Source organism: Pieris brassicae, chromosome 5 (genome assembly GCF_905147105.1).
Source record: "Pieris brassicae chromosome 5, ilPieBrab1.1, whole genome shotgun sequence".
In the NCBI taxonomy this organism is placed as follows: Eukaryota; Metazoa; Arthropoda; class Insecta; order Lepidoptera; family Pieridae; genus Pieris; species Pieris brassicae.
Genome location: NC_059669.1, coordinates 15170461 through 15194195, shown reverse-complemented (window position 1 = coordinate 15194195; position 23735 = coordinate 15170461). Strand labels below are relative to the sequence as shown.

At 32.6% G+C, this 23735-nt stretch overlaps 4 protein-coding genes across 6 annotated transcripts in view; 2 read left to right on the top strand and 2 right to left on the bottom strand.

Annotated features, from left to right (window-relative positions):
- LOC123710248 (rabankyrin-5) overlaps window positions 1-23735 on the bottom strand; it is a 39500-nt gene that overhangs the window by 12722 nt on the left and 3043 nt on the right. Inside the window, exon 6 of the mRNA XM_045662032.1 lies at window positions 285-511. Within this exon, the coding sequence (XP_045517988.1) occupies window positions 285-511 (227 nt within the window). The remainder of the gene's footprint in view (window positions 1-284; window positions 512-23735) is intronic.
- On the top strand, window positions 3618-14735 carry LOC123710250. 2 transcript variants are annotated; one of them, XM_045662036.1, is made up of 5 exons: window positions 3618-3754; window positions 7984-8139; window positions 11996-12169; window positions 12655-12808; window positions 13603-14735. In XM_045662036.1, the coding sequence occupies exons 2-5, from the start codon at window positions 8094-8096 to the stop codon at window positions 13721-13723; spliced, it is 495 nt and encodes a 164-aa protein (XP_045517992.1). In that variant the 5' UTR covers window positions 3618-3754; window positions 7984-8093; the 3' UTR covers window positions 13724-14735. The 2 variants fall into 2 exon arrangements, with proteins under 2 accessions (XP_045517992.1, XP_045517991.1); XM_045662035.1 differs by having other exon boundaries at window positions 3649-3749.
- On the bottom strand, window positions 9546-11670 carry LOC123710249. 2 transcript variants are annotated; one of them, XM_045662033.1, is made up of 2 exons: window positions 10412-11670; window positions 9546-10335 (listed from the first exon to the last, which is right to left on the bottom strand). In XM_045662033.1, exons 1-2 carry the CDS (start codon window positions 11536-11538, stop codon window positions 9561-9563), a joined length of 1902 nt encoding a protein of 633 aa, XP_045517989.1. In that variant the 5' UTR covers window positions 11539-11670; the 3' UTR covers window positions 9546-9560. The 2 variants fall into 2 exon arrangements, with proteins under 2 accessions (XP_045517989.1, XP_045517990.1); XM_045662034.1 differs by having other exon boundaries at window positions 10240-11670.
- On the top strand, window positions 18338-23413 carry LOC123710253. Its single transcript, XM_045662039.1, has 3 exons — window positions 18338-18589; window positions 20342-20500; window positions 22660-23413. The coding sequence occupies exons 1-3, from the start codon at window positions 18544-18546 to the stop codon at window positions 22911-22913; spliced, it is 459 nt and encodes a 152-aa protein (XP_045517995.1). The 5' UTR covers window positions 18338-18543; the 3' UTR covers window positions 22914-23413.

The following is a 23735-nucleotide window of genomic DNA, read 5'->3' as shown; positions in this document are numbered from 1 at the left end:
TTGTTCCGCATAAGGTCAAGGATTCGAAAATTACATAGGCTTATTCAGTTTTTATATTACTAACAAATTCACAAAATAAGTAAAAATATATTAATCTAAATTGAGTTGGTTATGGAAACAATATAAAACTACACGTAATTAGTAATTTGTCTAAAAAACGAAATACTCTATAATTTAACATTGACTACTAATTGTAGGCCTATAGGCAATTAATTAATTTGAAGGTCGATATTTTTGATTAATGGCCTAAAAGCAAAGTTGTATTACAAAATATTTGAACTTACTTCGTCGATAGATTTGGATCGGCACCATTCTCTACCAAAAATTTGGCTGAAAACGCGTCCCTTGCGTCAACGGCTCTGTGCAGCAGGGTCCTTCCTCTGGGTCCTCTTGCATCTGCGTCGGCGCAATGCTGTAGCAGCGTTGTGGCAATGGAGGCACTACGTCCACGTAACGCCAGCTCTAGAGGTAGTTCACCCCGGGAAGACATGGCGTTGACAATATCTGTTAACTGAAGAACTTAATAATTAAAAAGATAAATTTTCGCGAGTATCATACCTTTAAATATGGGGAAGGGAGATTCTATTTGATCAGTACCTACACGGTAAAATTATGTTAAATAAATGCGCTTAAGTAAAGCTTACACAACATCCTTTGACTAAGTTATATCGTTTTCTTTTACGTTTTGAATAGCAAAGAGCTCGTGACAACATTTTTTTATTCTTTCTTGTACACTCTAGTTTCGCTTGACCTATCTACAAAGTACTAGCGCAGTGAAAAGTCGCTGGATAAATAATACGAGACGCTTTTAGTTTCAAAGCTTTTTAGAATAAGCTGCAGTTACGAAGAAAACGTCTTATTCTTTTTTTAGTTTCAACTTAGCAAAAAACATTTGAGCCTTGTATTTTACGTATAGCGCTACTGGAGCGCGAAATTGAAACCAATCAAATATTTGTTATGTGTATAAAGTATAAAAATTCAAACCATCCAAACCTAAAAAGAAAAAGTAGACAATGACACGTAAGTGAATAACATATTCGTCAAATCTTATGAAGAATGCAGGACCGCGGGCGCGAACTTAGATAACATTAAGTTCTTGACTTGATAATTATAATGATAATGATAGTAATTAAATAGAGCATTAGATAAAAATACTCTCCGAAAACAATTTACGCTTTGTCCTAACATGACTCAAATACACTTTATCTAAGAAAATTTTACGATATTTGTTACCGTATATTTTAAAATCTTAAACCTTCTTAGGGAAAGGGGATGACGCATGTCTATAACATTTTTTTATATAGAACTCGAGAAAACTACGAATTACACGAGTAACAAACCCAGCTCTGAACCATTAGGCCATAGAGAATACAATAGTTAATGCAATTTTGCGCAGTCTGCAATAATTGTAAACGAGGTCAAACTTCACGTATTTTATAATATTTGTTCGTAATAAAATTATGAAAATCTCTCACGTCACACTTACTCAACTATTGGGTAACATAGGAAACAATGATGCGAGTGAGGTAACGGAAGCGGTTAACACTATGTCAACGCATTGGCATTACCAATTGATATTTGCTAGATACTTTTGCTTACTAACTAACCCCATAAGTTGAACCCTTTGCTATACCATGCTCTTGATAGAGCTAGGTTCCCTGCCTCAAGTGTGCATTGTATCAGATTTTGCATAGGCTGTCATATTGAATCAACTCTCCGATTTCCCATATTAAGTCTTGGAAGACGTCACTTCGATAGATTAGCATGAAAAATGTATTTAGAATCAATATGTGATTATTATCAAAACTTATAACTCACATTTCACGCGACATAAAGTTAAACGGCAAAAATTTCGAACATTATTTTTATGTACATATTTGTTTATATGCTTCAGGAAAGCCACAAAAAATACGGTGGATTAGAATAATAATGACAAAAATAGATATCAATAAACACTTTAGTCACATTTTACATAAGGATCAAAAGCAAAGGATTCTAAGTAATTTACAATATAGTCTTACTGCAGAGAGCCATTTCTTTCTGATTTAATGTTGCCACGGTACTTACGCATTCTACATTTTTTTGTCAGAATATATTTTGGTTGTAAATAAATCAATGTTTTGTTTGGACCATGTTGATTTTATTCAGCTCACACAATGTAATCGGACACATTGTTGTGATGAATGGTAATCGTATACTTTCACGGTTACATAACGGTATCAACAATAGACATACACAAATGAATCGATTAATTACATTGTATTAATTACATGTTATGAAACGTAGTATTTGGTTCATTGGAGTTGTACAGTACGAACCACGATATAACGGCTCTATTCTATTTTAGGTGCAATATTTTTTTAAAATTTATAAATAAAAGTAAAATAAAGCAATTGCGCTACAACCTTTTTAGGTCTTTGCCTCAGATTTCTGTAGCCGGGTTCCTCACGGTATTTTCCTTCACTGTACGAGCGAATGTTAAACGCGTACATAAAAAGAAAGTCCATTAATGTACAGCCGGGGATCGAACCTACGACCTCAGGGATCAGAGTCACACGCTGAAACCACTAGGCCAACACTGCTACCGCAAGGATAATGGCAATGATATATGGAGTGGAATATCAATCCGCTTTAATTAATCCAAATTTATAAGATAAACGTTAGAAGATTGCTATGCTCATTGTATATTCTTGACCTTATAGGTAAATAAAAAATAAACGTAAAACTAGACACTGAAGCCTATGGAAAAGTCAAAATCAGTCTCCCATTAAAGGCGTAATATGAGGGTATATTCTAATGCATATATAGCTTTATTTCAAGCATGTGTGGCATGAAATGTGTAGTGTGTGCTTGAAACGTAACCAAAAAATTTAAGTTACAAGTCTGATTAACAGCTTATAAATATATATAGCAAAAAATCCCGTATTTATTGTTCTTAAAAAAGCGAAATGAACATTTACGCATGATGCATATAATGACTGAATATATTACTTATATCGATAACGACCAAGCGACTATACATTGAATATGAAATATATTAAGTAAAAAAAAAACAATAATTGTCTCAAAAACCAACAACGATTTTAAGGAACGGTAAATCATATTTTACTTCTACAATGAATTATTAAGAATACTAATTGAGACTGCATATGTTTTTCTTGTTGCATCTAACTATCGTGGACCCCACAGGGATTGAATTGATAAATTGCACTCCCGGCTTGTTAAAAGGAAAACCAGTGGAAACAATTAACTATTAAACATAATTATCATCCATTATATCTTAATCGGAATAAGAATGTACTAAACAAAATCAATTACTACATTAGAGTAATTGATTATAATATAGATAACACGTGCAAAATAAAAAACTGTCTTGAAAAATCGAAAAATAGAAATAAATTAACAAGGCAAAAATACAAAAATCAGAGTCCAAGACCAACAATTGTATGTCTACTATTTTTTATAGTTTATTTTGATTAAAAATGTACGATGTAATTGCTAAAAATCAACAGAATTCAAGCAAAAATGTTGTATACACACTAAAGCAACTGAGACGCCAGTACACAAAATGTGGTTAATTCGAGCAAGGTTCAAATTGCTTAGCCATCGTACGGTCAAGTACACAACATTACGTAGTGTGACACAGGTCTTGCAAAGACGCCAGTTGGACCAGTGAAGTCTTAGCCACGCACTGAGTCACGCGTATACTCGCTACGTAGTAGTGAAACATTTTGTGTTTAAATCGTAAGGTAAAGTGAGTGTCCAAGTGATTTTAGTCGATAAAGTGTTTCTTACATCTAAATAAAATTCAAAGTTATGATATTATTTATTTAACAATTTAAATAATTAAAGAACAAAGTTATTTAAAGAGAAACACCAATTTTGGAACAACCGCTATGCCACTCTCCAAATTTATTAAATATAATTATATTAAATTTTAATTGAATAGAATTATAATTATAATATTAATTAGTAAGGTTTCATTTCAAAATTCCTGAACATATTATGACTGCTTGCTCAATACGTTTTAGCCTGTCTAAACCACACCTAAAGCTAACAAATACATCGACCTCTAGCTACTTGCACTACTCACACGTTCATATTCAATAGAATTTATGTTAAAATGTTTAAAATTATAGTTTTGCGTACATACACAAATGTCTATGAAAAAAAAACTTCTTCGAACTTGGAAACCATTAGAAATTTATTTTATATTCTATTCAGTTTCCGTGAAATATTATAGAGACCAAAGAATTAATTTTAAGAGAATATTAATTGTAGCTCCTATAACGTTGTTAATTTACTGAATTTAGAACAAAATATACAGAGTAAAAATAACAATAGAGCAGTATTTATGCGTTTTCGTTCTGTTAAATTGGCATGAAATTAAAAAGTATACACTCCTCGTATTTACGTATTAACATTATCAACTCTTTGATAATCTCAATCGCTTAATGGCCGTTAAGTAGAAGAAATACAGCGACATAATTGTTGATTACAAAAATGTTGTAACTGGAACTTGGCACATCTAATGAACCGAGTGACCTGGTTGTGAAAAATTACTACTCGACAAGTCAGCAGTTTTCAATCACAACATTTGACTATTGTTCTATTAACATTTAAAGGAATTTGGAGTAATGACGCCACATGTTAATAGCCCGTTAACTACAATGTATCAAATGAGAATTAAAATTTATTGAATTACCTACATATATTTTGGACTATTATTTTGTTATATAGGACTTACAAATTATAATAGTATGCATGCTTTAAGAATAGTTTTGCGTCTTCATATATCATTTTTTATCTAAGTAAAGCATATAAAATGCTAATGAGCTTTTTAACGTGGAACCAGTATTGTTTCACCCGTAATCAACTAATTTAACGGACACATCGATATTTGCAATTAATCCTTTACTTCGAGATTTTTTAAATACAGTTAACAAGCGTTGTTGCGCAATTCATTACACTCGTCATTCAATAACTTCATGTAATATTATTTCTCTGATGGTTGTAAACGTCACCAAAAAAACTTTATGCGAAGGTTTATCACCTGTCCTACCGAAATGTCAAATATTTGCTTAATAAGCATTCTGCGTTATATAGCTTTACGCATTTTTATTTTTCAAATAGACTGTCGCTTGGGTTATAATGAGGTTTTAATATCACCATAAAGGTCAAATATTAAAGCCACATTACTATGTAAAGATTATTCCAATAAATAATTCGTATTTAACAAATTCAGTTTCAAATGACGCACTTCGAAATCGCAAATTAAAAGTACTAGAAAATAATCGTACAGATTAATTAGTTAATATCCAATGGGATTAAACATTTACAACAAATAACTACTTTAGAATAGAGAGCTGACCGATTACATGGTCTAAGCCTCACGCATTAATTAAAATACGCAATAAATTGCCTAAATTCATATTTAAATAAAGGTGTTCACAGCGCCTGCCGTCTTGTTTTATATTACATAAGCCGTTAATCGGATTTGTAAGTTAAAATTTTTGGGTACGCACACGCACATACTACACATCTCACGCCACACATGTTTGCAATAAAGGTATATATGCATTACAATATACCCTCCTATATTATGCTTTTAAAGGGGGCTGATATTGACTTTTCCATAGGCTTCAGCGTTTAGTTTCCATATATTTTTTAATTTCCCTACAAGGTCGAGAATATTTATAAATTTGGATTAAAGAAAGCGGATTGATATCCCACCCCATATATTATTACCATTATCCATGCGGTAGCAGCGTTGGCCTAGTGGCTTCAGCGTGCGACTCTCATCCCTGACGTCGTAGTTTCGATCCTCGGCTGTACATCAATGGACTTTTTGCTATTGCACACTTGACATTCGCTCGAACGGCGAAGGAAAACATCGTGAGGAAACCGGCTTGCCTTAGACCCAAAAAGTCGACAGCGTGCGTCGGACACAGAAGGCTGATCACCTGCTTGCCTATTAGATTAACAAATGATCATGAAAAAGGTACACAAATCTGAGGACCAGACCTAAAAAGGTTATAGCACCATTGATTTATTTTTATTATTTATCCTTGCGGTACCCACAAAACTTTTAAACATGAAATAAAAAAAAATAACAATTTCCATTTGCTAAGTACTACTGCGCTTCTTACGGATATTATTCTATTATCTGTGCCTATAGATATCCATTATATATCCAACATCTAAAAAGCGATATGGACAACTAGTAATAGAATGTTATCGGATATAAAGAGCATAAAAACACGTAACAATATCTCAAATTGCAGGAAATAAATCTTTAAATATATTTAAAAAAGCGGCTAGGAAGGTTAACGCTAGAATAAAAATTCGTTAGGTAATCCAAGGCAATCAGCTGAGTGAAGTCACGAATCAATTAAATAACATAGTATAGTGCGTCACTTATATCTAGCTAGCGACACATCTTCGTCACGACGAACTTCAGCACGATACTAAGATATTATTTTGTGTAAAATCCAACCCGTACGCACACGTATATGTGATATATAAATTACTATTGTTAGAAAGTGTCATTTTCGTATACGAATAATTTACACTACTATAGAGTTGTTAGTAAATCACTTAAAAATTCACTTATTTTGAGCATTAAAATGCGCACTTTCAGCATCCAAAAATTTCCCCACTTAATGTTCTATTACGTTGTACGAAGTATAGCAACTTTTAAACCGAGTATTTCTGTATCGATTCCATGCATTAAGAAGCCTTCGACTTCGTCTGTCAAGAAATTAAAAAAAAACGATCTATCTTAATTCAACGTACACACGCTCATTTTACTTGCTTCTTAGGTATTTCAACGTCAAAATTACCAATTATACGAGTATTTTATTTACTTTACACTAGTATTCTCGGTATTTTAACGTCTAGTATTGTTCGAGTGACGCGATCAAGTTACTAAACAAATTTGAATCAAAAATTTCGAAATACCTTAATAAGACGTAACTGTATACGAAGTATTAAAAAAAAGATTACGCAAGTCTCTTAAAACCGGATTAAGACCTCATCGTTCTTTTTAGTTCGGTTCTTGCGAACTTGAACCCTAAGATGGCTGTTTCGAATTTACTTTGTTGCTTTTGGGCTATAAAAGCAAGGTAAAATCGTTCTATTCGCTTCTGTACTGGGACTACCGGAGCATGTATAACTACGTTGTATATCCCCTCAATGGAGCATGGGACATATATTTTTGCGCTAATTACACTTATCATTAACTATAGTTACACCGGAAATTAAAACCAAAATCACCAGGTTATATGCGTTAAACACTAAGCCAAATCGGTGGTCATTAATAAACAGAATAAAACATCCCGGATTTTGCTTACAATAAAGTACTATTTATTAACTGTAGCGTCACTCTATTATGTAAATGATATTACTTAAACATTCCAATTAATAATATATGCATTTTATTCACTTCTTCATGAATACAAAATGTAAATTAAAGGTCTTCATTAGTTTAGCAGCTATTTACCGCAATATTTTGTTAAGTGTGTATAACGAAACAAAAGAAAATCGTTTTAAACTAAATAATCAACGCAAAATGGATTTTGTATAATTGTGGTTTTTCTTTCTTAAATCTTTTTTAAATCCATTTGTTTACTTTCCTGTTTTCGCTATGTAAAACATTGAAAGTCTTGAGCCGGTCATGGCCTTGAGATTCAGTCGTTGAGTAAAATTGCTGTAATTTATCATCATAAAAACAATGCACGTTTTGACATCGATAGCGATCTAGGCATAAACAGATTACAATAACAAAATACTTTTATAATTTAACTCATTTATTTTTAAAATAAATTAAGGAAGTGTGTTTAATTTTTATAGAATATTAATTAGTACGATTTTACAAAAATGCTTTTAAATAGAAAAAAATGGGATTCAAATAACCTTATCATAAAAATAGTTAGTCCTTTAAAACTATAAAAATAATTCAATAACTAAAATTATACATTTCAGGCTCGAACAGGGACGCTATCAACGACTGGCTGTTTTATATGAGCTGCGGAGTTGCACAAATTCAAACTGGACCAAACACGGCGCCGGCGCAGTGAGAACGAGTATCGACGATGGAGCAATACCTGGCCATGGTGACTTTGTCTCTGATTACAACAGGTAAGGCTTTTGTTTAGTATACTTTGCACTGTACCGTGAAATATAACCTTGAAATTTATTTGAAGTGATGTAGACTTTAATATTGTTTTAAGCAAATAAAATTTAAAGGTTTCAAACGATTCAAACAATTTTAATATGAACACATCAGAAGTGTTCTCGTATAAGTTACTTAGTATTAGTTTTTATATGAAATAAAATCTCTAAAGCTTAATCAGTGGTGAGCTGGAAATCTTTAAAATTCTTAGGAGTAAAAGTTGCCATATTCCGAATCGATCTTGGGTAAATTTTTTGCCATAAGGGTAAAATCATTGGATATCGAAATCAATTTTGTTTGCCTAACCTAGCCCATAAATACCTAGAAGATGAAGAATGACGCATATATTATTCAGAATTAATTGAATTTGTGAATAATAGTTTTGGTAACGTAAGTTCCATAGAACAAATACCTGATAATAAGGAAGCCTTTGACCTTTAAAGCAAAACAATAAGATCCTGCATCACAATTAAACTACAATCACATAGTTGACGACACATTAAGTATAATTTTCGAATGTTTTTAACCTTGAATAAATACGGGTTTTATAAACAAAATATTAGTTCTGATGTTGACTTTACTAAATAATGCTACAGCTAACATCTATATTAAAATTTAAAAATAATCACTAAAGAGTATTATCCTTATCTTTCAATCAATTCAACAAGAAGATTTAACATCAACAACATTTGCATAGCTGTTAAAAAAAGCATTAAAACATAAGAGGATTTTTTGCCTAAGTCTTTGCATGCATAAGTCCGATTAGAATTTAATTTAAACAGGCTTAAAGAGTAAAATAAAGAATTCTTAATTTCTAATGTTATTCCGCTACAACCATAGAGAGTTAAATACACACATGAGAATAAATAGATTTCCTGTAATTATTTTGTTGAACAGTATTCAGTTTAAATGACAATGAATTATAATAATTACAGGGGCGTAAATTATGTCAAGATTGTTCATAATGTTGTTTAATACTTGACACCAATATCAAAATTAAATAATCGAAAAAACGGTTTACGTAAAATTTTGATGTCATTCAATATGCAAAAATAGGTCTGAATCATACGTGATAACAGCGCATAATATTTTAAAATAAAACACGAACAAGATCTGAATTGTAATTCAATGATGCGGCTGAGGGGGTGACTCACACACTTAGTAAATATGGGAATAATAGGACCTAACCACATCCATCATTTACATATACGTGCCTGTGAAATGCAAAACTACTGACCGGTCTCTTTCAACTATGTTTTTGTTAACTGATTTCAGTTGTTATATTTTTCCTTGTTTTGTTAAGACGATGTAATAAGGTCAAGCCTTGATATGCGATTGTTACTAATTAAAAGGTGCAAAAAATTACATTAAATGATTTCGTATTAATCTAATTAGATTGTCTAACAACACCGCTAAATAAATCATAGAGGATTAGAGTAAACAATGCTATAGGAGCAGCTACAGCCAGAGATCTATATCCTGGCGTAGGATCTCTAAATTCGTAACACAGATTTATATATCTCCGCCCTCTTTCCATACAAAGCGAACCAGCCTTTCCCGCAATATACATTGACTCATTTGTATCACATCTTGCTTCGCTTTCATCTACAAAAGTAAACTTGGTTACTAAACGTGCGATCATTCCTCTCGTTCCATTCTCTGGTTTACCTAGATATTTTCGCACCCAGCCTTCTTTGTATATTTTTTTCAAACTTTGTACACCCCATATGGTGTTAACGCTGTCAATACCGTTAATGTAACTAGGCAAATTGTGTTCTGATGTTTCAAACATATCTCGTTCAGTCGGCTCTATACTATCCCAAAATACTGGCAAAGAATCCAAGAAGGCTTTTTTCGTGGCGAATGAACCAGACAATATATTGTTTGAATGATCGATAATGCCGCAATATAACCCTGTCTTTAAAAAGAATGGCGCTCCTGGTGTAAAATTGCATACCACCCTGATATTTCCATAGCTCCTTTCTCCATAAGCACATCCTATTTTTAAAGTTTTAGCCCAAAGTAATTGAACAGTGTTATAGGTTTTAACAGACGTACGACCGCATTTTATATCTGCTTGTTTAATATTTTTTCCAGCACTCCAATACCATACATGTAGACATCCGATAATAGGTGATACAAAACATTCCATTTTAGGTGTACTGTAAGAGAAACGACTTAAGTTATACGAGAGAATGAATTTTAGATAGATATCTATCATAACATTACCAAAATTACCAACGAAAAGCAGATTGGCTTTTAAAACAGCAATTATCTGCATATTTAGTACATTCTAGATGTGATACTGTTTCACCATCGAGCGCAGAACAAGGTGCTGGTCCCGGAAGACATTGACGTAACCAAGCTTCAGAGACCTTTTGCAAATCGTAATCGTAATTGATTTCTTTCATATTGGCTGCCGGAGGCAAGTGCGAATATCGATCTGATTCACCACTTGCAACTCTGTTTCTCATCGAGTTTATTGTGTTAACCAAAGCAATTTGATCTAAGATAGACGGGACTTGTACATTATATCCTTTCTCGCATAATTTTGATAAATTATCGCCTGGAAATAGACAAAGAGTGTGGTCTCCATAGCAAGGTAGCACGCCACACCAGCGATTGGGTAAATAGCTGGTGGATGAGCTGGGTGTTTTATAAACGGTTTCATTATAACCAGGATCAACAACATTTTTCAATCGTCCCCCGAAAATCAAGAAAACTTCAGTGGTGTTCATTCTCTGTCCTAATTCACCATACAAAAGCGGGAGTTCCCAACAGGGATAATTTTCTGGAACATACCATACTTTTTGATTATTATCCCTCGGGATATCATTTAATACACTCGACGCTGCTGCTGGTTCTAGGTTGTAAAATTTAATAGCATATTCTTTTAATTTTTGAGCTTCAGTCATATTAATGGTCGTTTGTTTTTGATACAGCTGAGACATATTATCATTCCTCAAAACGTTCGATTCAGCATTATCATCATACAGGTATACATAATCTTTAAAAACGTCTAATTTCGATACGAATTTCGAATAATTTTGTACGAAAGAATCGCTTTTAATGGATTTAGCACGTGAATGATAATATTGTACTATAGGATTTTCATTAGATATTGGCTGAATCTGTATACCCAACGTAGAATATGCTGAATATTTTTCTGATACATTACTGTTGTCGGGATTTGTTATGTTTGCATCTACTTTTACCTCCTCGTCACCAAATCTACGATCAACAGTTTGATTAATATTTAAACGATCTTTATTTTCTTCCACATTTTCATCGTCATAATAATCAACATCAACACAGTAACAACACGAACTAATTACAATAAATACGGATAAATAATATAACTTCATAATATCGACAATTGAACGTAGCCTTCTAGATAGTACTGACACCTTTTTATTTTATTTCTTCATACTACGCTAACATGATGCATGATAGATGCTGTAAACACAACCTTTATTTATAGTCATAACTCAGAGGACGTTCTGAGAATGTTCTTCCAGCATGTCCGCCTATGCGTAATATGAATCAAAACGTGGGCGCGAGGAGCAGAGGTCCGTGACTCATCACAGTTAAATAGCAATAACAACCTTCATATGTATAAAACTTATTTGTAAAAATCAAACTCGTTATAGGTTTTTACACACTTATTTTTCTTAAAACCTTTTGAGGGTTGTTTTTTACAATTACGTCAAACTAAATTTTAAACAATGATTTTAGTTTCTGTCCCATTCGTGAATTTGTAAAATCTCTTTATTTACATAACTGTTTAATTAAAGTGATGTTTTAGTTTTTTTTTAATTTCAGGTGTATCTGCACTGCAATGTTACCAATGTTTAATCAATCCCCAACCCGGGGAATATTATAACACAACGAAGAGACTGTGCGTTCACTTCGATTACTCAGACAAATTCATTGTTGACTGTCCATTCTCTACAATGTGTATGAAGAAGGACTTCTACCTTGATATTCAGAATGGAGGTCAGTGAGTAGTGTAGATAGCATATAGTTATTATAGCACTAGTTACATATTATATTAAATTATATGTTGATGGCAACAGAAAAGTATTCCAAACAACCGTTTATCGTTAACCATAATGCATCAAAGTCAGGAATTTCACATTTGTATTTAATAGTGATTATATTTGAAAAATATAATTTCAATTATTCGTAAGATATATAAATAAGTGTGCACATATGGTGCTATGGAAGCAATTAACACTGCGGTTTAAAGGCAAACAAACACCCATACTCCATAGAAGTGTTTATAGGCCGCTAAGCACACGTCTTGCTCAAACGTTTAACATAATGAAGTGATTACATAGATGTCCCTTAGTTAATGGACATTTTATTATTCTGTTATAAGAAATTTTTGTTAATCTGTATACGCATCAGGCAAACTTGGACATATGTTTACTTAAATTGTATAAAACATAAAAATATATTCGATTCAATTATGATTTCAGTCAGAATAAACGCCGTCCTTCGCGATTGCGCTCAACAGAAAAACGAATATCAGGATTATAAGAACGGCAAGTGGTCTCCGAAGACTGAGGTTGTGGAGGCTTACGAAGAGGGTTGTACGTCTGACAATAGAGGAGATAAAGCTGTTGTCAATAAGTGAGTAATTAAGAATATATTTATAATTCAAACTTATAATTATTAGAACAGGTTTTAGTTTGTCATCCCAAGAAATATATTTACACCAAAAAACGTTGAGTTTTTACATTATTAGTTGGGCTATAAAATAATATGGTCTGTGCTAATATTGTAAAGGTGCAAACAAATGTGCGAATGCATTGAAGGTCATTCATGCAAGGTTACGCTGACGAACATAGACTATACGGCTGCCAACACTATTCCAAAGGTCGTTTACATAAAAATACACTGCATTTCTTCTCATAAATACCTATTACTATTTAATTACATTTACATGTTGTATCTAGCTACCTATTACCGATGCCCATACACATTAGCTAGACTAGCTAGCTAGCCACAATACTACATTAGCTTTATTTAGAATTTAAGATTTAAGCTCAAACAAACCTTTTGCAATTTTTATCAAATAAAATGTTTTCATAACGTTCACATTAGCTTTATGATACGATCAAGCAATAATGTATATCTTGACCTTTATATACTCAAGGTTGGGATATATTTAACTGAGTAATTGTAAAAGTACAATTACAAGGGTCAAAATAAATTATACAGTGAAAACCTAATAATAAATTTTACCTCATACTATATATCAAATATTGTTAAGGTGTGGTAAAAAATGAGGGCCTGGCCGTTATTATACAAATAAAATTCTTGAATTTTTCTATTTTGTAAATCGTTACAAAAATTCAAGAATTAAATTAAGAATTTTTTAATTTCTTCCTATCATTCGTTATGAAACATACATTTTATTACAGATATTGCTACTGTCGCAGTGATCTATGCAACTCTTCAAACACAAACCACGAGGGGTATACAGACATAATGGGAGTAATTGTCGTATTTAATTTAATGAAATACATAAATAGTCTTAGGTAGTGAGAATAGGATTAAGACCATTTAAATGTGCTTTGTGCCAAGCGGTTAGCTACCTCAAACTGGAGTCATTCCTAGACGCTAACTTAGAACTTTTTTCTTGTAAATAGAATTATAAGCTATCGGCATTGGACAAATATATGTAAACGGCCTACAATTTACATTGCACAGTGGTCAAGGCGCTTGGTTGCTCCAATACATGAAGATCATGGGTTGGACTTGCAGAGCAACCAGATTTTTTGGATGGAAGAATAACCACAAAGGTTAAATAATGATTAATGAGATCAAAAATATATTTTTCTTATTGGGTATACGGATACCCAACATTTGATATTAATACATGTTTACCTCTACTGAGGGTTTTCCTATACTTAAATAGGGAAGTCCACAAGTGCTTGTGGTTATAGAATCCTTACAAATATTCAGTTTGGACACATTACTAGGTAAATGGACGAATGTCAAACGGCTCCCAAACAACCGCATAACGGTAAATTAAAAAATAAACTCCAAATGCAATTTATATTAGAAAAAAAAGAAAGCTATGAATCGCATTAAATTTTTGTACGAAGCAAGAAAGACCTCTCCCAACGTGCCAATAGTTTAGTTGGAAGTGTTAAATAACTAAGTGTTTAATTGAAATATGTATATGTAAGTTAGTAAAAGTGCGCAAATATGCGTTATGTGATACTCGTTATAGATGTAAATGAGGTTATGTATATTGTAGACTAATTACACTTTTAAATCAATGTTACTTAGCACGTCCTTTGTAATTTTATGCTTTAAATTAAGGAAGTGAACCAATTCCTACGTTCTAATGATATGGAACTAAGTTGTAATAATAGAAAAGATCCAGAATATAAGCCAACGATAAACATCAATCAATGAAATTGTAAACCTTAAAGTATATATAAAATACTTAGTCGTTGGTACTTTAAAAATATGATTTCACTAGACCTTATGACAATATGTTCATCTACATAAAACCTGTGTAACACAATATACATCTTTGATCCGATCTTTGTTTCATTCATTTTTAACGGTTGCGATAAGATAAAGTTATGAACTTTATGCAAAAAATTTATATATCGAATTGATATATCGTTGACTTATTTAATAAATAAAACTATTTCTTAATTTTTTTATACATTATTTGTTTTCTTCAATGGGATTTTTAAAAAGGCGTATGTTTCATTCATAATTATGATGGCCAGATGAGACCAGCCCTCTGTGCCTGTACACGCCGCCCTTTATCATGTCACGATGACACGTGGACTTATTCATGGACACGATGAAACCAAAATTCATTCGATCAGTGGTTCAAACATTGCGCCCTGATTTAAAATCTGCACGATGCTTATAATGCTATCTTAGCTGTTTTTACTACCTTAATTCAAAAACACAAAGATTCGATTTCCTCTACTATTTAAAATAACCACCCAAAAATAATAGGTTACAATAACTTGGAAATTTCATTGCAATGAAATCGTTAAACATCTTTGCTTATAATTATAAGCAGGCGCAAAAAAATTATGTTGTCCATACGGTCATACCAAATTATTTTATGCTCAGACAAATACGTCACTAAAGATATATGCGTGACATGAATTGATTTTAGAGGATCTTTACAGTCTAGACGGCAACGTCAGAATCTATTATATCTATATCTGTAATTAATTCTCTAACAATATTCATTAGAGATCATTTTAACTTTAATATAACCGCAACCGCCGTGCTTGTTCAGTTTCTAGCACATAGGAAACGGTAAAACCCGAATATTCTAGTTTCGATTCCAGCCCGATTGTTTCTGCTTGGTAAAATACTCTTTGCTTTTTAAAAACTCTTTTCGCGAGCTATAATAAAAAAATATTTTCACTAACAAAATGTATGATAATTAAAGGACAATAAATATCAAGTGTCAGTTTCCTCAGGACGAGGTGCGTAACATCATACGAGGGTCATTGATTCGTGAACTTTGGCGAATGTGTCATATTATATTGTAAACCACATGTATATATATTAAAGTAAATAGACCGTAAGTATATATTAAATAAATTTGTTGAAATCCTAAAAAGCGTTTTTCTATAAGTGTTGCCAGTACAATGTTAATACTCGTTTCATTAATCGCTACCATTCTTATTAGTAAACTGTGTGCGGAGTGTTATACGCCGTCCAGCTTGGGCAAACGCATTCCCATGGGTATAAAAGCTGTTAGCTTAGTTCGATATTTAAACGTAGAATTATGTAGGAGTGTTATTATTACCATGATGGCAACGTTATGTCTAAAATAGCAACAGATATCGTTATATATATATCTGATATCTTAAGGATATTCAAACGAAGGATATAAAAAATATACATGCAAATAAACGTACTGTATATGTCCTACATAAAAAAATCCCTAGAGTGTCGGCATTATCACATGGTCACATTTTATTAAAAGGATGTGGACACACTGATAACCGTTTCACAACTACAATTATTGCAAAATTGTGACTTACTTATTAAAAGTAACTATAAAAAATTCTAATTCAAAAAGCTCTGATGCCTCACGTTCGAAACTTATTCACTCAACTAAGTTTGGCACTTTGGTTTAAACGACCTCAATCCTTGTCTTGGAACAGACTTTTCCAAAAATAATTTAATCGTGGTAAATAATAATATTTTTTTTACTATGTAGTATTTTAAGTATTGTTCTGGAATTAAACGTAAATCAGCATTTTTTTATACTTAGTCTGGCCATAAATACTGTTACAATTGAAAATTAACAAAATATTACATTTGAATTTAGAATCTGACATTTTTATATCATTGTTCATTGGATTTTCTCATTATGGCGCCAATACATTGTACAATATTTTGCGATATTAAAATGGAGTGTGGTGATAAGGAGAACTGAATCGCTGTGATTGCATAACACAAATTAGGTTTGGAGCCAAAACTTGAAAACTTTGCGTACACTTGGTATTAGTAAAATGTTTGTGAACCGGGCTATCAATTGGCATAACGAGACGCTCCTGTTTGTGACAGAAAAAGATCTGGTAGGTACCACCCACGTAGTGTTTGTACGAAAAATATGGTCAAAGCAGTAAGAGAAAGAATTCGAAGAAATCCTATCCGAAAGCAAAAGATTTCATCTCGGGAGATGAAGATATCCTAGAACCATGTCGCGCATTTTAAATGATAACTTAGAACTTGTAGCTTATAAGAGGCGTACTAGTAATTTCTTAACTGTTATTTTAAAAAAGAATAGGTTGGTAAAACCGAAACAACTACTGAAGCGGTACGGAAAGGGAGGTCACAAAATTTTATTTATGGCTGAGATTTTTTTTTACAATTGAGCAACCTTTTAACAAACTGACACTGAGCCATACTTTTATGAAAAAGGTATCAAAACATCGGCACAAGTGTATCAAGATACCATTCTTGAGAAGGTAGTGAAGCCCCTTAACAACAACATGTTCAATAACCAAGAATGGTCCTTCCAGCAAGACTCGGCGCCGGGTCATGTAGCTCAGTCTACGCAGTCCTGGTTAGAAACAAACGTTTCGGATTCCATCAGAGCTGAAGACTGGCCTTCGTCTAGTCCCGATCTTAATCCGCTGGATAATGATTTAGGGTTCGACCACTTCGAATAATTTTTTTTTTATATTTATGTATAAAAGTAATAAATGTTATTTGCAATCAAAACAATTTTTTTCTTTGTTTCAGAAGGTATTTATGTCTAGACTAGATATATACGATTCGTTTGTTATTGATTTGATGTTTGCCCTAATATAATATAATAGTTGTAAAAAAACGTATTTAAATTTAATCTACTGAAACATTCTAAGAAGTAGTTCTTGAACAATATTCGTTATCTGTTGTATGTTATATATAATTCTTCTATCGGTTGTATAAAAATGGAATCCAACTTGGCACATTTGCCAAAAAATGTTTTGTATTATACACATTAAAGTCGTGAAGTGGTACTCTGTGCATCGATTTAAATATATTTTTATATAGATCAGAATGCAAACGGGCATAAGGCAAACGGACAAAAGGCTCCTCTGATGTTAACCACACTGCCAGAGGGTACGCAAGTGCGTTGCCGACTTTTTAAGAAATTGTACGTAATAAGCTCTTGTAATAATGTAAGAAAATAAATGTGTGGTTTAATACGAGACGAAGGACCGATATAACTTATAATATTTGCTACAAAATTAGTAATAATGATTAAATTAAATTTAACGCTTTCAGTAACTGCTAGTTAGCTACAACAGTTTATTATCCTTCTAATTACTGTAATGGTTCCGAAAAGTTTCAATTATTTACTATTTGCTAATGTCAGAATAATTAGATGCTATTATTGACCTAAGCGCACTAAATAGCCATCTTATTAAAGCCTAGTAAATATGAAGCATTTTCTAATGAAATAATAGTCATACATTTTTAACAAAGATTATTTTCATGGATAAATACTAAGTCAATATTGGTAATTAATAAACATAAAGCTCCGTGTAAACAGCGTAGCAATTGCATATAAAATAATTCTACAATTGTCATTGTGTACTATTATCACGATGACGTATGCTGCGATAAAAAACAAAACAAGCGAGCAACGACATTCGTTTTCGACCATCAAAAGTTTAGTAAAGCGCCGGCGCCAGAATCGATCGGATGATTCACATGAATAGAACCTTAGACAAGTACCGTACCAGGGTTTCCTTCCTGTGATGATTCAGTGATTCTTGTGTTTCCAAACCACATGGACCCATTAGCACGGCGCGCGCGACCGCGTATGCCAGTGCAATAATTGACTGAAGAGTTAGTGTATTGAGTGTATAATGGAGTTAAAGTTGTATTATTTGGTGTTCACATTTTATTGGAACAGTGAGTTTTTTCTATAATTTCGGCAGACGTTTTAGACGTGTTAGAAAAATATTTGGGAAGTGATTGTGACTAGAATATAAAATAAATTAAATGTAACTTCCTATATATTATTATCATTCTGACCTTGTTTAATTTATTAGCATGTAATTTACATTACAAAATTTTAAATCAAACATCCTCGTGGATATATATATATTATTGTGAATATTATACCTAATTTAACTTCTTTTATTTTTTATTTGTAATGATACGCTTCTTTCGAAAGCCTGTGCCTTTTATATTATTTTTTATTTTCCCAAAAATCAAAGCACTGAATGAATCAAGTGACTAAATAAGCGGTGGTTATATTTGTATTGATACAAAGCGTAAGACGCTTCGGACCCGGTAATATTTATAAACACACGCGCTTTAGAAATGTTTTAATGTTATAAATCTTGTATTATTAATAAAACAATATCACATATATTTAATGACGGATAAGAGAACCAATGATACAATCAGCCATTGCCAAATAAATTAAATGGAGTGTCTCAGACATCATAAATGTTTCCAAAAATGTAAGCCAGACAATAAAACAATTAACAAAACGACATTTTAATTGCAAAATAAATTATGATAGGGGCTAGGACATTTGGGATTTCAGGAATCTTCATGTGCGATACTAAATTATCTTTGAAGTAAGATTATCTTAATCTTATCTTTGATATAAACATATGCACATGAAACATATTTATGAACATTGTTTTTCATTTTTTTGTGGAAAATGTAGTAGAAAATCTATTTTATTTTTCGAAAATAAATTTCATACGTGTATTTTTTTTTCTTTCTATAAGGCTTGTGTCGTCGTTGCCACATATGGATTCAATTAAAGCTACCTAGTTATTATTGAATTTTATTAATGCAATATTATTTACAAACCAACATATTAGCTGTGGTGTCATGCATTTATGATAAGCATTGATCACATACAGTCATTTTATAATGGAAAAAGAATATATTAGGCGGTTATCGAACCGGCTTTCAATACATCCGTGGCATAGATTAATCGTTTATAAACATTAACATCTGGTCTAAGTCTAGGAACGTCAAAATTGTTTTATAAGGTCTACATCACGCATATCTTTCAATTTTACGATAATTTGATTTTCGTGGAGTGATTGGCTCATCGCAACTTAAGTAAATTATGCAGAGGGTTCCATTTTCAGCGGATTGAGTTACTTATTAATAAGTAAATACCATAAGTAATTTTCAAATTAAAAATTTCAATAGATTGAAAAATATTCAATACGCGACTAAAATATTAATACAATTTCATTTAATTAACGATTGTTCCACAGAACTTACAGCAGTATTAAGTTATGCGATAGAACAGAACAATTTGGTATTTTGATGAGTAATTCCTTTTAATTAATTATTCTATATTAAGATCCTCTATCCTTCAGGGTTTAAAATCCAACTAATTTCCTTGTGCCAGCATTATTCATTCCTATCTTTCGTAGGAATTATTATGCAGATAAATGTATGTGTCAACTTTAGCGGTATTTATTACACATTTACTATAAAAATACTAATTTCTTCATATATCTGAGTATTACCCGTTTATGTCATACAATTAGATTTTAAATTATTGTACTAAGAATCGTATACAGCAATACCCAGCACTTCAGTCATATAGTTAGTTAAGAAGTTAAGTTAAATCCAGGTAAAGTAAGCTAAGTAACTTGTAAGGATTATATGAATGATTTTTTTCAGTATCGTCAGCAATGCGATGTTACGTATGTGTTCCTGAAGAAACCTATGAAGGAATCAAGTTATGCGAGAATTTCGACTATGGTGACCAGTTCCTGCGTGAATGTGAACATTCCAACATGTGCTTTAAACGAGAGACCTCATTAGACTTAGGAAACGGAAGTAGGTATTAGAAATGTTAAATTCGACGAAGCATACTCTATGCTTTTGCTCTTGTCTCAAAAAATATTATTTGTTCTAATACACTAAACTAAATTCGAAATTCAAATCGTAACATTGTTCAAAAATAGGTACCATAAAAGTATAAACCTAGACGGAGGATTTTGCTAAAATAGATATTTAGTCCGTCCCGTTTTATATTAACTTCTGAGTTATGTTTATAAAATATAACGCTTCAATTCTTAGTTTATGCCGTATGTAGCCAATACATAAAGGGCAGGAAAGTAATATGTATTAAAAGTTGCATGTATCTTATTCAAAGTGTGTCAAAATACATTGCTTCATATATAAGGCCTTATATGTAATCTTTTGCGACACGATTTGAGAATTTTCCTTCGCCTAAATGCCTTATGTAGAAGGCATACTGAGATCAAAACATTTCATAAATGGACAAAAGCGTAGACGACTAATCGCGCCAAAAAAATGATACTGCACGGTCAGGTTTGGCGATTAATAAAAAATAACACTGGCACTACAACCTTTTGGGTCTAAACCTCAGATTTCTGTATCTGCTTCGTGACCATTTATTTTTCTTAATACGTAGCCTTCTATGGCTGACACACGCTGTCAACTTGTTGGGTCTTATACCTGTTTCCTTACGTTGTTTGCTTTCGCCGTACAAGCGTGAGTTACTGCGTACATAGACAGAAATTCGATTGGTGCACAGCCTGGGTTTGAAAGTACGAACTCGGGAATGAGAGACGCCACTGCTCTCAGTAAAAATAAAACCTTCTCGAAAAGATTAAACAACTTACTTCCGAATACGCTAAAAGCAATGAAATTTATCCTACAAAAGTAAGTAATCCTAATTTGCTATAAACACAGATACAAGCATCTTTGATTAGAGAATATATAAAGAAATAGGTCAACTAATTTCATAATGAAACAAGTCGCGACAGATGACATACTTAAGGCATAATTAGCATATTTCAATAAAACGTTCCTGTAAAGCACTTCATATAGTCATCTGGTACAAAACTGTATCGAGTTTCTCTCACATATGTTTTACATTCCAGTTTAGCGAAATAGCCTACTTTTTAAATGAAACATAGCACGATATAACATTGATTTAGTCATGATTGCCTTGTCTGGTGTGTTACGTAAAGGTACATGTAAGGGGCTGACACTTTTTGGCATATATTTGCTACTGACTTCTCCTAATAAATTGTCGAAACCTTGTTGTATTTGTGTTTCGGACGAAATCAGAAGTATACCAGTACTGAACGCGGGTAGATGTTTAGCACTTACTGTATATACTTTTGGGACTTGTAAGGAACTGCTGAAAAGTTTTCTTTAACATTGTATATTTGAGTATGATCTAGTCGAGCCTTGCAAGCACGTGTTCTTCATTTAAAAATGTATGTTTGTCCAAAAATCTCTTGGAAATTAAGACATAATATAATTTTTCCTTTTTCATTTGACAGGTAAAATTAGCTTTAGTCAGTTTGTAAGTGACGGGTTTTATCAAAAGTTAGTCATTGACCTAATAATATATTCGGCATTAATTAGCATCCGTTGGTAAATATCTCGAATCGAATAATTTCCTGTTTGTAAATGCATCATTCAACGTACAATACGATTGATTACACATTAGACAGTGAGTTCTTACAGAGAGTTCTATTTAGCTTAATACTTATAAACATTGAAAAAAGAAGCTCTATAATTCGTCGAACCACTGTAACTTCGCTTTTGGTGGCTATTAAATATTTAGTAGCCGCGGCGGCTTGGGTGGGGTCGCAGTAATTAATTTGAATATGTTTTAGGTATTTTCATTAAATAGATGGTAAAACATCAATTTCTTTTGAACACGCGCAATTTACTACACAGTTTATACATAAAAATAATAAATATAACATATGGGAGGCAGGCTAATCGTTTCATTGATTCCTTAAAGCAAAAAAATCGGCTTTAATACTAACCGAAAGAAAATGTTTCCCTGACAATCGAGCACATTACCTCGGTGCTACACCCCTATGCATTAACCACTAAACAAAGGAGGCGTATATGTATAAAACGTATTATAATAGCCCTCGTCAACTGGAGTCCAAAATTTATGACGATGATTATTTCGTTTATTTATATAATGGGTATTCGTTTTTCAGTGCCAACCAGATCCATAACAAGAGGTTGTGCTGCACAAACTCTGAGTGGAGATCAGGAGAAAGTCAACGGAAAATGGAGACACAAGGACACTATTTACGACGTCTACGCAGAAGGTTGTGCCGAAGACCCGAATAACATAGACAGACCAACGAGGACTGTTAACTGTTACTGCCGCGGAAACCTTTGCAATAATTCGCTTAGGAATCAAATAGGCCTCATTATTTTACTACCAATTGTTTTCTTAATAAGCTAGTCTTGATTAGTCATATAGCTTTCTTCAAGGCTTCTTGGAATGGCTTCAAAGTTTTAAATTATGTCAGATAAATTTATGAATGTTAAACGCACAATTTCATATATCATAAATATATTTTATTTTTCGTCCCTATTTAAATTGTTTAATCTTAATCTAATTTATCGAATATGTAAAGAAGTTATAATTTCAAGGATATTGTAGATCTTCTATGAAAAAAAAGAACCATGATTAATAGAAAACGTTATTAAATTTCGATTGTTTGTTTTTGAACCTTGTCATTGAAAAATAACTAGTCATAATAGATAGAAAAGATAATATATACATACTGCCATAACGATATCAACATTACGCTTATTAATATGTGTAGTAGAAATATAAGATATTACTGATTGTAAAAATCATTCCAAGTTATATTATAATTTTTTTTTATAAAATAGGGGGCAAACGGGCAGGAGACTCACCTGATGTTAAGTGATACCGCCGCCCATGGACACTCTCAATGCCAGAGAGCTCGCGAGTGCGTTGCCGGCCTTTTAAGAATTTGTACGCTCTTTTCTTGAAGGACCCTAAGTCGAATTGGTTCGGAAATACTTCAGTGGGCAGCTGGTTCCACATAGTTGTGGTGCGTGGCAAAAATTGCCTTAGAATACGCTCAGTTGTGGAACGACGGACGTCGAGGTGATACGGATGGTATTTTGTATTTTGCCTCGACGTCCGATGCTGAAACTCAGCTGCAGGTATTAATCCGAACAACTCCTCTGAACACTCTCCATGGTAAATGCGGTAGAAGATGCAGAGTGACCCCACATCTCTACGCAACGC

Bases quoted from the DNA above. Each gene is read 5' to 3' on its own strand.
- LOC123710250 (XM_045662036.1), top strand. From the start codon at position 8,094: ATGGAGCAATACCTGGCCATGGTGACTTTGTCTCTGATTACAACAG. The intron at 8,140-11,995 runs GTAAGGCTTTTG...TTTTAATTTCAG, and splicing joins TTTGTCTCTGATTACAACAG to GTGTATCTGCACTGCAATGT. The intron at 12,809-13,602 runs GTGAGTAATTAA...ATTTTATTACAG, and splicing joins GATAAAGCTGTTGTCAATAA to ATATTGCTACTGTCGCAGTG.
- LOC123710249 (XM_045662033.1), bottom strand. From the start codon at position 11,538: ATGAAGTTATATTATTTATCCGTATTTATTGTAATTAGTTCGTGTTGT. The intron at 10,336-10,411 runs GTAATTTTGGTA...TTTCTCTTACAG, and splicing joins AGCCAATCTGCTTTTCGTTG to TACACCTAAAATGGAATGTT.
- LOC123710253 (XM_045662039.1), top strand. From the start codon at position 18,544: ATGGAGTTAAAGTTGTATTATTTGGTGTTCACATTTTATTGGAACA. The intron at 18,590-20,341 runs GTGAGTTTTTTC...GATTTTTTTCAG, and splicing joins GTTCACATTTTATTGGAACA to TATCGTCAGCAATGCGATGT. The intron at 20,501-22,659 runs GTAGGTATTAGA...TTCGTTTTTCAG, and splicing joins ATTAGACTTAGGAAACGGAA to TGCCAACCAGATCCATAACA.